Source organism: Molossus molossus, unplaced genomic scaffold (genome assembly GCF_014108415.1).
Source record: "Molossus molossus isolate mMolMol1 unplaced genomic scaffold, mMolMol1.p scaffold_m16_p_2, whole genome shotgun sequence".
In the NCBI taxonomy this organism is placed as follows: Eukaryota; Metazoa; Chordata; class Mammalia; order Chiroptera; family Molossidae; genus Molossus; species Molossus molossus.
This window is the reverse complement of record NW_023425355.1, coordinates 12,423,094-12,439,805: the sequence shown is the minus strand read 5'-3', so window position 1 is coordinate 12,439,805 and position 16,712 is coordinate 12,423,094. Positions and strand designations below refer to the sequence as shown.

The 16,712-nt window shown below is 34.8% G+C and overlaps 1 protein-coding gene across 2 annotated transcripts in view; it reads left to right on the top strand.

Annotated features, from left to right (window-relative positions):
* HDX (highly divergent homeobox) overlaps positions 1 to 16,712 on the top strand; it is a 158,942-nt gene that overhangs the window by 22,116 nt on the left and 120,114 nt on the right. The window contains exons 1-3 of one of the 2 annotated variants that reach the window (XM_036271428.1): positions 5,022 to 5,168; positions 9,327 to 9,414; positions 11,008 to 12,119. In XM_036271428.1, the coding sequence (XP_036127321.1) occupies positions 5,022 to 5,168; positions 9,327 to 9,414; positions 11,008 to 12,119 (1,347 nt within the window). Of the gene's footprint in view, positions 1 to 5,021; positions 5,169 to 9,326; positions 9,415 to 11,007; positions 12,120 to 16,712 lie in introns of those variants that run through there. The other variant, XM_036271429.1, reaches the window with a different exon arrangement.

The following is a 16,712-nucleotide window of genomic DNA, read 5'->3' as shown; positions in this document are numbered from 1 at the left end:
AATATTGGGTGCATAGGTGACATGTTCAAGAATCATTGCCAAGACCAATGTCCAGAAGTTTTTTTTTTTTTTTTTTTTCCTTGTTTCCTTCTAGAGGTTTTGCAGCTTCAGGTCTTATATTTAAGTCTTTAATCTACTTTGAGTTGTTGTTGTTGTGTGTGTTTGTATGTGTATATGTGTGTATGGTGTTAATACCTGTTGGGATAACTATTATTAAAAGGCCAAAATATAATATGTATTGTCAAGGTTGTGGAGAAATTGGAACCCCTGTACATTGTTGTTGGGAATGTAAAAATGTTCAGGAGCTATGGAAAACAGTGTAGAGATACTTAAAAAAATTAAAAATAGAACTACTATATGATCCAGCAATACCACTTCTGGATATTGTATTAAAAGTACTGAAATCAAGATCTTAAAAATATATATCTGTAGTGCCATGTTTATTTCAGCAGTGTTCACAATAGCCACAATATGGAAACATACTAAATATCCACTGACAGATAAATAAAGTAAATATTATATATATATGTATATATATACACACACACACACACACATAATGAAATATTATTCAGCCTTAATAAAGGGAAATTATTCTATTTGCAACAAGGTGAATCAATCTGGAGGATATTATTCTAAGTGAACTAAGCATATAGTGCTTGATTCAACGGATAGAGGGTGAGGGAAATGGGGAGTTGTTATTTAATGGATATACAGTTTCAGTTATGCTAAATGAGTAAGTTCTATAGATCTGGTGTACAATATAGCACCTACAGTTAATGTACTATTTTGTGCACTTCAAAATGTGTTAACAGGGTAGATCTCATGTTAATTGTTCTTACCACAAAACAAACAGATAATCCATGGGCTACAAAGAAACTCTGGGTGTTGTGGGATTTGTTGATTACTTTGATTATAGTGATTGTATCATGGGTTTTTACATAAGACCAAATTAATCAAAATGTAGACATGAAATATGTACAGCTCTTTGTATATCACTTATACCCCAATAAAGATGTTATAAAATGCAGCCTGTCAAAATTTGTAGAATGCAGCCAAAACCATACTTAGAAATAAATATTTAACATTAACTGCTTATATTTAGAAAAGAAGAAAGCTTAAAGAGCAACAGTCTAAGTTTCTATCTTAAGAAACTAGAGAAAGAATAGAAAAGTTAATCCAAATAAGCTGTATGAAGAGAAATAGTAAATATAAGAACAGAAATCAATGAAAATATAGACAGAAAAACAACAAGCCCAAATCAATAAAACCAAAAGCTACTTATTTCAGAAGTTCAATAGAAGTGATAAGCCCCTGGCCAAACTGACCAAGGCAAATAAAAGGGAGGAAATAAATTGCCAATCTCAATAAGAAAAAGGTGCATCTCCACAGACCCTGCAAAAGAATAATAAGTAAATAGTATAAAAAAACTTTACACCTTTAAATTCACAGACTTAATTATAAATATGTTATAACTGTAACATTATTTACAATTTTAGAAAAATCAGTTGACATATTCTAAATTATTGGACCAACCCAGACTGGAAAGTAAAACAAGTCATAGAGTACAATGTTTTAAAATATTTTTTAAATAGTTTTTTTGCATTTATCTTCAGATAGAGCAGGAGGGAGAAAGGGAGAAAGAGAAAGAGAAACATTAATGTGAGAGAGACACATGGACTGGTTGCCACCCACACGACCCCAACTGGGGCCGGGGACAAACTGCCACTGAGGTATGTGCCCTTAGCGGAAACCGAACCTGGGACTCCCTGGTCCTCATACCGATGCCTTAACTGCTGAGCCAAACCGACCAGGGCTTAAAATATGTTTTTATTGATTTTTTAGAGAGAGAGGAAGGGAGAGAGAGAGAGAGAAACATTGATGTATGAGAGAAACATCAATCGGCTCTCTCCTGCACACCCCCTACTGGGGACTGAGCCTGCAACTCAGGCATGTGCCCTGACCAGGAATCGAACCAGGATCTCTTGGTCCATGGGACGATGCTCCATCCACTGAGCCACACTTGCCAGGCTAGTCCAGTCATCCCTCACCACTTCGCACTTAGACTTTCGTGGCTTCACTCTATAGCGTTTTTTTCAAATATATTCATTAAAAAGTTGTTCGAGACAGTGAAAATGGTACAGTGCGCGCCCAGTTGTCTGAGTCAATTATACGCCCCTGTATTGCAATTAAAATTAAAATTACTGTACATATGGACTGTAGGCCTACATATTCGAGCACCCTGGGAAGCCTTCAATGCCAGGTGCAACCGCTAGAGTCTGGAACGGATTAACTGCAATAAATGAGGGACAATTGTATACTCATAGATTTTAAGTGATTTACCCAATATATTACAGGGGAGCTGAGAGTAGGTCACAGGTTGTCTTATTCCTATGGCTGACATATGCTGAGTGAGTGGTGCAATGCAGAGTATTAATCTAGTAAGCCTTGGGGTAAAGCTAAATGACTTGTTATTTCAGAATTTAATCCCCTAATTCAGTTACCTTCCCTACGCCAAGCCAACAGCCCTCAATTTTTATGAAACCATGGATTATCATTTTAACTATCGCATATAAAAGAACCCAACTTTTATTTATTTATTTATTTATTTATTTATTTATTTATTTATTTTTTTATCCTCATCCGAGGACATTTTTCCATTTTTTGTTCAGGTAGAGTGAGAGGGAGAGAGAGGAACAGAGAGAGAGAGAGAAACATCGATGTGAAAGAAACACATCGAGTGGCTGCCACCGGCACGACTGACCAGGGCCAGGGACAAACTGCAACCGAGGTACATGCCCTTAGCAGGAACCGAACCCGGGTCTCTCAGGACTGTAGGCCGATGCTCCAACCGCTGAGCCAAACCAGCCAGGGCAAAGAACCCAACTTTTAAAATGAAGTTTTTATTTTTAAAACTCTTTCTGATTTTTGTGAAAATGACTAACAGCTTTGGTAAGTGCAGTCATTTAATATTGTTCCACTTAATAGACCAAGATAACTAGGGTAGGTGGAGGTAATGACCAATTATCTTGATTATAAGGGTTTATCTAGTTGTTGTGGTAAAGAATGAGCTTGCTACTATTTGAAAGTAAAATAGATTTCTTGAGCAAAGTGGTCTTCCTGTTGTTGTTACAGAATTTAAGGGGAGAAATAAAAGTTCACACCATTGTTAGAGTTGTTGACTCCAGAAATTTGTTTAGTACTTGTTACTTATATTTGGCCATTGTTGGTATCAATGAAAAAAAAAACACCTGATGTGCTTTTAAAGATGCATATCATATTTGGGTAAGTGTAGCGGTTGTATCCAGCCAATAAGAAAACATGCCTATATTATTAGGGCAGGTATCATCACACTTGGGGATCACACATATCTTGCACGCTAGGCTTTTTATGGTATTACAGCCCTGCAGAAAAGGATCAGAACCTTTACCCTGATTATGCATCAGTGAATTGAAGTTTACTCATCTCCTCAGAACTCATTCCAAAGTTCCTTGCTTCTAAATCCACACAAGATGAAGTTTTTCAGGTATTTGACCTCCATCTTTTGGCTTGGCAAAAGCAACCTCAAATTGTTCTGAAAGCTGGCAGCCATAACAGTAAATATTGCTTTGATGGATGCTCTCCTCTGGACCCAACATCTTTGAAAATTGGTCAGATTTCAGATAAAAGGTTTATATTTCAACCTTGGTGTACATGAATGAAAGCACGTTCAGAAAATTAGTGGAGTTATTTGTTTCTGAATGTTCCCAGAAGAAACTCTACTCTCATCTTTCTGGTACCCACTCCAACATCTCATTTTCTTTAATCATCTCTCTTAACATTAGGTAGGAAGATGTTTGTGTGGGCAAGAAAGAAAGTCGGGTGTACAAATGGAAAGGATAGCTATATGACTTTCATTTCTTTATGAGATGGCTTTATTAATACATTCAAAGAAAGGGAAATTGATTTTTATTTTCATGTCAGTGTACTTGTTTTTCTTCATCCCCAATATACTAGAATGATTTCTGTTTGGTTTGACTTAGAGTGTTTTTTGTTGTTGCTGTTTTCCTAATTTTGAAAGGCACTTTCTTGGGAAGGTTTTTTTTTTTTTTTTTTTCTGTCTGTCAACTTTCAGTAATAACAATTTCAGTATGACAGCTTTTAACAAGAACCTGAAATTGCCTTAATCTAATTACATGTATTTTTATATAAAATGCACTACTAGAATTTACATTTTTTTAAAGAAAGTTTAACCTGCCTTTTATTTGTAAATTAACAGAGGTGTTTTCCCTTAGTATTAAACATGTATTGACCGGAAGGATAAAGTGTTCTGTAAACTTCTCTTATCTAGTTATGATGGCGTTAATTTAATTAAAAGGTTTATGGTTTTTACATGGCTTCTTTTCAATAAAATGTTCATGATTTTGGATTTTGATTTGTAAACTATATAGTTATTAAAAATAATTATTTTGGTTAGTATTGCCTAAAGCAATTTTCACAGTCACTAAAACTTCTTGTTTATTTTCAAGCTTTAAAAAGAGGTTTTGTTTTAATATATAAAAAGAACCCCTTATCCCAGAAAGAAAGAAAAAGCAAAGCACCCTTTTGTTCCAGAGCACAGCTTCTGGCTATAAGACATATGCCAGATGCCTTGCTTGACAAAGAACAGTGAGTGTCCCTGTTGATAATTGACCACGTATGGCTACCACCATCTCTGGCTTTACTAGCCATAAATATTTATTTCAGTGAAAGGGCCTTTTTGCCCCCCATGCACTGACACTGCCCAGACAAGGGCTTCCCTTTTATTGTCTTTAAAGTTGGTATTTTTCCGAGCAAATTCAATGTGTTTGTATTATAGATAATTTTCCGTGAGAAACTGTCCCCCTTTAGCACACAAATTATTACCCATTACTGGGGATTGAGTGACTTTAAAATATCTTGCAGCTTTGAAGCACTGACATTGTTTAAAAAAAACAAACTTGCAGATTCTACACATACCAAATTTTTATTCCAATTTTCAGAGTATCTTCTTTTATTTTTAGATGAATCTACGTTCTGTATTTACTGTAGAACAACAAAGGATTTTACAGCGTTATTATGAAAATGGAATGACAAATCAAAGTAAAAATTGCTTTCAGCTCATATTACAGTGTGCACAGGAGACTAAGCTGGACTTCAGTGTAGTCAGGGTAAGTATTGAGGTCTTACACTCTCGAATTTATAGCTTTTTATTCCAAGTGATAATTGGTGAATATGAGAAAAACTATCAGGGTATGAAGTCACTAACTTTATAAACAGCTTCATTTCCCTGGTATAAAAATACTACTTTTTAAACAAATAAAGCTAATTATTTAGTAGCTATTTGTTTCTATGAATACCTTGAAAAAAACAAAACAAAAAAATAGCATTTAAACATATTTTTAAATATCCCAGTCCTTTGAACGAGTGAGTACCTTTAAAATTAGTTGTTGATATTATGATTTCTTTAAACAAAGAATTAATATAGATATAACCCTACAAAACAATATTAGTGAAACAGGCATTTACCAAGGGACTGTTGTGTATCTAGCATATTTTCAGGCATTTATGACTTTAGTATTTTTGTCTTTTTAGGAAAATCTAGACTTTCTTATAAATACTTCCTCCGTCTTTTAAGTAACATGCATGCATTTTAATGGGTTAGCGAGTCAGGGACAAGAAATCACAAGGGGGGAAATTTTCCTTGATCACAATCATAGTTATTCATCTGTAAAAATCAGAGCTGCCAAACGTTTTTGAAGGAAATGAGATAGAGAGGAGGCAAGAGATAAATTTAACAGAGCTAGTCACAGATTTCACTGAGTGCGGAGGTCCTTTCATATTTGCCTGGACATGCTACACATCCTCCTAGTGTGAAACCTTAGGGATTTAAACATTAGCAGCGAGTGCGTCCTTATCATCATTAGGCTAATTTGTGAAAGAGAAACGATGTCTCTTTTTTAGGTTATTTTTCTCTCAGAGGAACTTTCAAAGATCCTAAAGATAAAAATCTCTTGATAAGCAGAATTCTCTGGGAAATCTATTTCTTAGAAACTAAATGATATATTCATCTTCAAATGGGGAATTATGCCACTAATTCTAGGGGTGTGAAAATATCCATATCCATGATATCTGTTACTTTTGGCTGAGATCAACAATCGTATTCAGATTTGTATAAGAATTAGAAATATTTCCTATTGATAGCTTTGAATTCCTATTTGAAATGCTTTGAGGAAACCTGAGAGAAAAATGTTTAATTGCCTTAGAAAAAGTAATATAAAATGTGTAATATTTCCAATTGATGAGATTTCATTTTATATGTACAAACTCATACCCCACCCACCCCCCCTGGTAACTTCTCTCTTTCTTCCTTTTTTTTTCCATTTTGTTTTACCATTGCCTTAAAGTGAAATGCCTTCTCAGGTAGCTGCTCTGTGGACTGTGACCTTTCATATTTCCAATGTGTTATTGAATCTTTCCTAATAACTTAGCTAATTGTATCTGAATATTGAGGGTGTTGAAATACACAGGTTTATATTTATGGTCCAAATGGTGTGAAATCTAAAGCAAACAATGAGAATAAAGAAGTCAATTCCTAGAATGTGAGCTCATAAGTACAATGTTATATAAATAATAAGGAATATGTCAAACAGATTCACTCTTTCTGCTTTAGGAGAGTGTAAATTGCATGGAAATTTGGTCTTCTAAATCTAAATTCCAATACAGTTTTGCTGGCTTTTCTAATCAGACAAGAAGGGAGTTCTATATGGACTCCTCATTCTACAACCACCCCTGCCCCCAATATTTTGCTTGGTCTGTATGTTCTTTTGAAAGAGAACTTTTCTTGGTTTTATTATAATGTTTGTTGTATTTTTCCTCATAAAATCTTAAATCCCATTTTACTAAATGTGATCCTAATGTAAATATAACTTAAAAGCTTAAAATATCAATTAAAAGTAAATATAGTAAGGTAATGGAACAGGAAAACAAAGAGGAAGGTATAAAAAAAGGAAAAGAAGTTTGGAGAAAATGAATTTATGAGAACTGAAAAGAATTTTATGGATACTGAGGATTGATGACTCAAATATCTTTCCTTTTGTTTTCGCCAGTATCACTTTGTTAGTCCAAACTGCAAATTTTCATATCAGTTTTTTTTTTTAGTTTTTTTTTTTCTTTATTGATTTTTAGAGAGAAAAGAAGGGAGAGGGAGAGAGAGATAGAAACATTGATGAGAGAGAGCATCGACTGGCCGCCTCCTGCATGCACCCGGCTGGGGATTTGGCCCAGAACCTGGGCATGTGCCCTAACCAGAAATGGAACTGGAGACCTCTTGGTGCAAGGGTTGATGTCCTACCACTGAGCCACACCGGCTAGGCTATCATATCAGTTTTGTTTGACCTATTGTTTATCTCTCGCCAATGTAGCATTTGCAAAGAGACATCATTTGTATCCTATAAGCATTGGATAAATTTTGAATTCTATAACTGAAGGACTTTAAGGAAAATTTTATTCAGCTATTTGAAACCCTCAGACAATGAATTTTCTTTATTTTCAACATTTTAAGTGGAACATATTTTAGTGGATACTTTATTATTGTACTTCAATAGTTTTGAAAATAATTATACACTTATTTTTTTACTCAAGAGTTTTATTATGGAAATCAATGATTGAATTGGGTTTGTATAATAATGCTCACAAATGGTAAGGTATAGGGGTGACTTTCTCCTTTAATAAAGAACACCAGACTAATGATTTCTCACATTGATTTTTGTGTGTGTTTCTTTTCTCTTCTCCTTTTTAGTGAGCCATATGCATTTAGTAAACATTCTTTGTTTTGGTGCTAACAAAGTTCCTCCAAAAGCAATCTCAATTACCAGGGCCCCTCATATTTGTTATTTCTAATTTGTTATAGATTAGAATACCAACTTTGGTAAATTATATATAAAATAAAGTGGGTTTTAAGGTCAGGAGTTGTCCTTTTAATAAAGTACATGGATCTTGTTACATCTGTGTTGGCTGCTGTCTGAGGTTAGACAGCTGAATTTCATATGCACATGATATTCTACTGAATTTTACTTTGTAATGAGTGTGTAATATAAATACACAGTGAATTATGTAAATAACTATTTGTACTATAGAACTAAGCCATAAATTAGCAATGCACTAAGATCAATCCTAAACTTTTTGTGTTAAGGTGGGTACTGGTATTGTGATGAGAACATGGTAGGCTATTTATTTGTTTTCTCAGAAATATTGTAGAACTGCCCTTCAGCTGTAGTAGCTTTTGAGTTCAAATTTTACCAATTCACTATGCTTTCCCACTTATCATTTTAAAATGTAATACTTAGCCCTGGCCAGTTTGGCTCAAGGGTTAGAACATTGGCCTGTGGACCAAAGAGTTCCAGGTTTGATTTCGGTCAAGGGCACATACCTCAGTTGTGGTTTGTCCCCAGTCCCAGTTGGGGTCATGCAGGTGGCAACTAATTGATGTGTCTGTCTCACATCAAAGTTTCTCTCTCTCTCTATCTCTCTCCATCCTACTCTGTCTAAAGATAAATGTAAAAATATCCTCTGGTGAGGATTAAAAATTATTTTAATGTAATACTTATATATTTTTATAAAAATTATGCATTATAATTTCTTTGAAGATTTTTGGTACTTGAAATGCCATATCACAGTAACTTATTTGGAATATTTGTAAAATTCACCTTTTTGAACAATATATTGAAATTATATTTATCCCAAAACATTTCTTTTTAGACATTTCTCTTGAGTGTATACTTTAAAGCCTTTTAGATTTTCTCCCCCATGTCCTTCTGTGACATTTATATTCATTTGTCCCTCTGCTTATAATTCTCTCATTTGATGTGTAGTAACACTGACTTAGAGTTAATTTAAAATTTTTACAGCCTCATATGAAGCAAATTGGAGCCATTATCTCAATTTCTGGGACTTTTCTTTTCCCTCCCCTCCCCTCCCCTCCCCTCCCCTCCCCTCCCCTCCCCTCCCCTCCCCTCCCCTCCCCTTCCCTTTCCTTCCTTCCTCACATGAGGATATTTTTCCATTGTTTTTTAGATAAAGTGGAAGGGAGAGTGGGAGAGAGAGAGAGAGAGAGACAGAGAGAGAGAGAGAGAGAGAGAGAAACATCGCTGTGAGAGAGAAACATCGATTGGTTGCCTCACACACGACCTTCACCCAGGCCAGGGATCAAACCTGCAACACAGGTACATGTCCTTGACCAGGAATCAAACCTGTGACCCTTTGGTCCACAGGCTGATGCTCTAACCGCTGAGCCAAACTGTCCAGGGCTGAAACATTTTCTTTATTAGAAAAATATTAATTATAAAAGTATAAAATGGGCAACAGAGATTACCATTTTAGGAGTTTCTCACCACAGTGGAAGAAGAATATGCTTTGAGATCAAGAAAATTGATTTTGAATTCTTGTGGCAGGTATCTACAAGCCTCTTAGCACTTCAAAATCTGAGTTTCTTCACCAATACAATTTGAAAAATAACACCTAACAAAGGTGCTAATATATATAAAAATGCATAATGGGTATTCAATACATGATAGCTTTTAATTATAGTATTACAGCGACATTAATATACTTTATAATATAAATGAACATTGCAAATTGGATAATTTTTGTGATCTTAAAAAATGTCGCACAAAAGTTAGTCAAATACATCCTGCACCAGCTCTGTGCAAAGCTAGTGCATTTAATGTTCTCACTTATGTACTTTTTAAAGAATTTTTAATAGATTAATGTGTTTTGGTATTTTATAATATGGTATATATTTTGGAATAATTATAGCATTTACTAATTATATTATGGAATGAAATATTTCTTATAGCACATTTTAAGTATCATGATTCAGCATAATGATAAAATTATTATTATTTATATAAAAATATTTTATAATCAATTCCTAAATGGCAACCACTGGTGTTATTTTTATTAATAATGTATTTTCTGTTTATAAAAGCAATACATATTCACAGCATAAAATTTGGTAAGGAGAGAAAAGTGTAAAGAAGAAAATAACTACCATAAATTAATGACAAACTGAGAAAAATATTTGTAACTTATGACAAAGTGTTGCTAGCGTTAATAGAAAATTGCTCCTATAAAGCAATTAAAAAAACCCAAATACCTAATATAAAAATAAGTAAAAGAAATGGATAAGCAATTCTATCAAAGCAATACAGTAACCATAGAAACAGCAATTATATACCTTTTATTAACTTCTGGGCTACAAAAGACTATAGAAAGATAATGCAAAGTATTGGTAAGGTTGTGGAGAAACAGAACACATACTTGGCAGATACATTGAAAATATCAAAAAGCACAGCAAATTTCTTTTCAGAATAACATTCTAATAGACCAATAGCACCAAGATGCATGTACAATAATGTGTGTTGCAATGGTTTATAATAGTGAATCTTTCTAAAAATAATCTAAATACCCAGTAATATTTAATTAACCAAGTTATGAAATACTAATTGATCAGAACTTGTTAAACCTGAATATTGCCAAGTATAAATTTGCTTAACACTACTCTAAGCATTTTCCAATGGTATTAATTACCTTTAGTATGCTTCCAGTTTTTCACTATTCTAAAGAAATATATGATGAACATTATTGCATGTAAACTTTGTATACATCTATGGTTATTTTTAGGATAAATTCACAGAAGTGAATTTACTAGGTCAAATGATATAAACATTTTTAAATTTCTTGCTACAGATACATTAATTGGATGGGTTTTGAGGACAGGTGCAACAATACAATCCTGTTATCAAAGTTCCTTGGTATTTATTAAGTGCCAGTCTCTGATCACTCTGACCCTATATTTTAGTTATTTTACATTTATTATATCATTTTTCCTTTCATTTGTATAGGCCTTGGTTCTCTGACAAATGAGCATACAATTTATCACATAGAAATTGTTTTATCTTGTATTTTTGTTAAGAAGTTTTCCATAATATCATTTTTTAAAATTCTTTCAGACGTGGGTCGGCAATAAGAGAAGAAAAATGAGCAGTAAAAATTCTGAATCAGGAGCAGCAACAACAGGAACTACTTCTGGTACCTCGTTGGCAGCTCCAGACATTACAGTAAGAAATGTGGTTAATATTGCTCGACCCCCAAGCCAACAGTCTTCTTGGTCATCTCCCAATAATGATGTCATTGTAACTGGAATATACAGTCCAGCCAGTTCATTAAGTAGGCAAGGGACAACCAAACATACAAATACACAAATTACAGAAGCACATAAAATCCCCATTCAGAAAACGGCCAGTAAAAATGATACTGAGTTTCAGCTGCACATTCCTGTTCAAAGACAAGTAGCACACTGTAAAAATGCCTCCCTGCTCTTAGGTGAAAAAACTATTATTTTGTCAAGACAGACAAGTGTGCTAAATTCTGGAAACTCCGTATACACAAAGAAAAACTACGGAAACTCTTCAATGCAAGCCTCTGAGATTACGGTACCTCAAAAGCCATCTGTGTGCCACCGACCTTGCAAAATTGAACCAGTTGGAATTCAAAGACCATATAAGCCTGAACACACTGGTCTAGCATCACATAACTTATGTGGGCAAAAACCACCTATTAGAGATCCTTACTGTAGAACACAAAACTTGGAAATCCGTGAAGTATTTTCATTGGCAGTTAGTGATTACCCCCAGGGAATTCTGGGAGGAAATACCCCACAGAAGCCTAGTTCAGCAGAAGGAACTTGTTTGTCCATTGCAATGGAGACTGGAGATGCCGATGATGAGTATGCCAGAGAGGAAGAGTTGGCATTGATGGGAGCACAGATACCAAGCTACTCAAGATTTTATGAAAGTTGCAGTTCCCTTCGAGCTGAGAACCAAAGTACAGCTTTGCCAGGACCAGGAAGAAATATGCCAAATTCACAAATGGTCAATATCAGAGACTTGTCAGACAATGTACTGTATCAAAACAGAGACTACCATTTGACACCACGGACCTCATTACATACAGCATCTACTACAATTTACAGTAATACAAATCCATCACGGAGTAATTTTTCTTCACATTTTACATCATCAAACCAATTGAGGTTATTACAAAACCAAAACAATTACCAGGTAATGTGGAAGATTGTTTTATAAAGGTTTTAAAAACTGTTCTTTGATATAAAAAGCTGTGTTGGTATCCAGTTAGACCTGAGACCTAGGTCCCTTAACTCAAATTTTGAAGTCATTTGAGATTTTTGTGCTTCATAATGGTGGCTTGGGGTCAACTCTTTGAAGAATCTTGTGCTTTTTTGGTCATGTTTAATGATGGTGAGTTTTTCTTCATGGAATATAATCATTTTTATAACATGGAAGCTATCTCCTGACATTTAAAATGATTTGATCAGGAAATAGTAGCCTTATGGGAAGCAATGCATTTGCCATCAATAAAATAGGACTAAATTGGCTAGATCCATCCCCTTGAACATAGATTATTCCTGTAATGAGTTTTACTTGCACTGTGTGGAGATGACACTAGATGAGTGGTGCTTTCCCTTGGTACATTGCCAGGGAAGTCAGTCATTTCTCTAGGTGATGATGGCTGAGAAGTCCGAGCCTTCTGTAACTCAGCCAACTCCTTTTTCTAAAAGGAAATGCTTTATTCCAACATTAACTGGAACATTAATCAAATAGTCTTTTAAAAAATGTATATAAGAGACATATTCAGAGTAAAAATTAAAGCAATTTTGTACCTGTGAAAAAAATAAATGTCATTTCTTTACTTTTCACATATTTAATTATCTACATATGCTTCAAATATCCTCAAGAGTGAGGTATAAGCCTACATTACAACATCTTTTAAGGTCATAGATCTTCTCTAAAAAGTCTGCTTCAGAGAATTTGAAAAGCAGAGCGTGGAAGTTTGCCATTTTTTCTTGCTGCAGCTAGCTAGATTCTAATTTGTTCAAACGCAGTATTTAAATTTTATCTGGATTAAGATGCTGCCAGGCTATTCTCAATTAATATAAGGAATAAATTTACCTTAACTCTCTTCATATTATAACTCCCTACTTCAAAATGAAAAGCAATAACAGAGTATGAGAGGTATCCCTCTGGTATCTAGTCCTAACAGAAGAAGACATCATCATTAGTAGTCATTTCTTTTTTTTTTGCCATGAGACTGTAGAAGATGAAATATATTTTATCTGTATATTTTTTATTTTAATTTTTTATTTATTAATTTGTTTTTGTTACAGATGTTTCTCATTTATCCCCCATTGACATCCTCCTTCCCTCCCCCCCCATCCCATCCCCAGCTTTGTTGTCTATGTTCATTGGTCATGCATACATGTATGTAAGTTTTGTGGTTTATCTCTTCCCCCACAACCACCCCCTCCTCTGAGGCTTGTCAGTCTGTACCCCACCTCTATGTCTCTGGGTTAATTTTGTTCAGCAGTAGTCATTTCTTATTGAGAGTCTACTGATTTTTCTGTATTTGTTCTTTCTTAAAGCATGCTTAAACTAACATTGAATCATACCATTTTAAAGATCCTCCTTAACACCCCCTTTCATTTTCTACTTCTTTTTACTTTTTAACCTCTTCAGTGTTGTTTTCAATAACAGTAATAACAATACATTTAGCATTTGTTGAAAGCGTTACACATACCAGGCACCATCAGTTACTTTATATACCTGATCTCACATAATCTCCATGGCAGTCTAGACATACAGACATTTAATCCATATTTCAATAACTTGTCCAGGATCACAACAGCCAGTATATGATAGAACCAGAACTTAGAAATATATCATGTTTTTTGTTTTTGTTTTTTCTGCTCTACCCTATAACCTAACAAGGTAAATTTATTAGAGTATGTGGTGGTCTGAGAGTACAAATTTTAATTTTTCATACCTGACTGCTCCCCTAAGGACAATTTAACCTATAGTTATACCTTTTTATATACTCCCTAATTTTTCCTGACAGACTTTTTAAGAGATTTAATTTGTTTTATATAAAATAACTTTTCAAATGGAATAAAACTTAGCAGCTTATTTTTTTGAATACTAATCCTTTTAAAGAAAGACAATCTGACATAACAATTTAGAGCATGAGCTTGGAGCCTGATATCCTGGGTTCAAATCTAGGCTCTGCCACTTTCTACTTGTGTGATCTCAAGCAAGTGACCAATCTGTGTAACAGTTTCCTCTTTTGTATAATATGGTTAATGACACCTTTTCAGGAATATCATGCCATGAAATGGCACAATCTGTGTAATGCTCCTTGTATGCTCCTTGGTATGTAAATTTTCTTATACTTACAACCTCACAGAAAGTTAATGAAACTCTTCTAGTTTAGGTCTTCTTTACATTCCATTTCAAGTAAAATATTGCAGAGCCCACAGTATCCAAATGAAGTTGAGGTAAAGATAGCTAGCTGTAGTGCTGGCTGAGAGAAGATGAGATCAGCTATCAACTTCACCATAATCCACAGAAGTCCATGTATTTCTCTTTATATTATACTATACTTGCTCCTACTTGACTTGAAACAGTATGATAGAGACTGTTTGCAGAGAACCTCTGGGGGCATCATTTGCCCCTCCTTTATTTTAATTAGTTGATATTTGGGGAAACCAAGCAGCTTGGGGAAGTGTAGTAAAGGATAAGCATCTTAGTCTATTTGGGTTGCTGTAGTAAAAATACCATAGACCGGGTAGCTTAAACAACAAACAATTATTTCTCACACTTTTGGAAGCTAGGAAGCTCAACATCAAGGTGCTGCCAGATGAGATCCTGCTTCCTAATGCATAGAAGGCCATCTTCTCACTGTGTTCTTATATGGCAGGAGTAAGGGAGTCTCTTTTGTAACAGCACTAATCCCATTTGTGAGGGCTCCATTCTTTTGACCTAAGCACCTCCTAAAAGCCCAACTTCAAAATTCCATCACATTGGGAATTAGGTTTCAACATGTAAGTTTGGCTGGGACACAAGCATTCAATCCATGTTAGTTATCCTCTAAGATCTCTCTCTCTATCTCCATCTCTCTCTCTCTCTCTCTCTCTCTATCTCTATCTCTATCTCTATCTCTATATAAATATTCCTCACTTGAGAATATTTTTCCATTTATCATCACATAGAGTGGGAGGGTGGGGGAGAGAGAGAGACAGAGAGAAACATCAGTGTGATAGAGCCACAAGGACTGATTGGCTCCCGCATAACCGGACCAGGGCTGGGGATGAACTGCAATCAAAGCATGTGCACTTGACTGGAATCGAACCCGTGACTCATTAGTCCACCGGCCAACACACTCCAACTGCTGAGCCAAACCAGCCAGGGCTATCCTCTAAGATTTTAATGAAGCTCATTACTGAGTTGTATTACTGTAACATCAGGACTTAGAAAAATGGAACCTATGCCTATCTTGGCAGCTTTCTAGCTATGAGACTATAAGCAAACAAACAATTCTGTTTAGTTTCTGACCCTGGAACTATGTAACAGATATCTACCTCTTTCTGTTATGCCTGGTATCTTCAAGCTATTCCTGGAGGATAGTCTAGCTCCAAACTAGCTAGGTGAATGAGTACAAAGTGAGGAAATCCTAAAGGATGCTAAAAAGTTTAAATCAGCTCTGTTTTGCAGCCACTTGGGAATATCATAATAAGGGTTAAGTGGTAATAAGGAAACTGTTAAGAGGTGGTTGTACCAGGATACCATAGCCTAGTGATATCTCACAAACTCTCAAGGCTAACCTCACTCCTTAGAGGGCATATTGTAACCATATTGGTCTACAAATTGCCATTCACTTTTCATATCATCACTGTCAGTCCACTATCATGAGGGTTTTCTTGACTAACGATTAATAATTGATAGGCATCTATGTGAAGATATAGGGACATTTTGGAAGATGAGTGGTAGAAGATTTTTTGTTGCAATTATCATTGTGGCTTAATATTAACTGCATTCCCAACTTTCATCAACTTCATAAGGATTTAGAAGTTAATAAAAATAGAGCATTTTGAGCTTCCTTTAAAAGATATTTTATAAGTTCAATGTGTGTTTCCCTTTAGTGAAAGTGTTTTGGTGGTGCCCTCCAACATTTGTCAGTATTTGTGGGCTTTGGTGCATTTAAAAAAAATAAACATGTAAGTTTAATAGTTGTAGGAACTTTGAATATCATGGCATTTAAATCAATACAAATGATATTTTGCCCTCAGGAAAGTGAAGATCAGTAACATTCAATGACTGTTAAAACAATGCTCAGGCAAATATCCAACTTCATAAAAGTAAAAGTAATCTGCATTTAATGGCTTTAGTTAGCAGGGATACTTTTTATATATCTTTATTGAGATATAATTAAAATAGTATAGAATTCACATATTAGAAGTGCATAATTGGCCCTGACCGGGTAGCTCAGTTTGTCAGAGTGTCCCGATATACCAAAGTTGTAGGTTCCATCCCGTCAGGGCACATACAAGAATCAACCAATGAATAAGTGGAACAACAAATCATCGATTCTCTCTCTCTCTCTTTCTCCCTCCCTCACCTCTCCTTCTCTCTTTCTCTTTCTCTCTCAAATCAATAAACAAAAAAGTGTATAATTATTTTTAAATATATTAACAGAGATGTTCAAGCAGCACCCCAATCTAATTTTAGAACACTGAATCACTTCATAAATGAACTATGAACATATTAGCACACCAAATCCCCCATCCCAGCACTAGACAACTT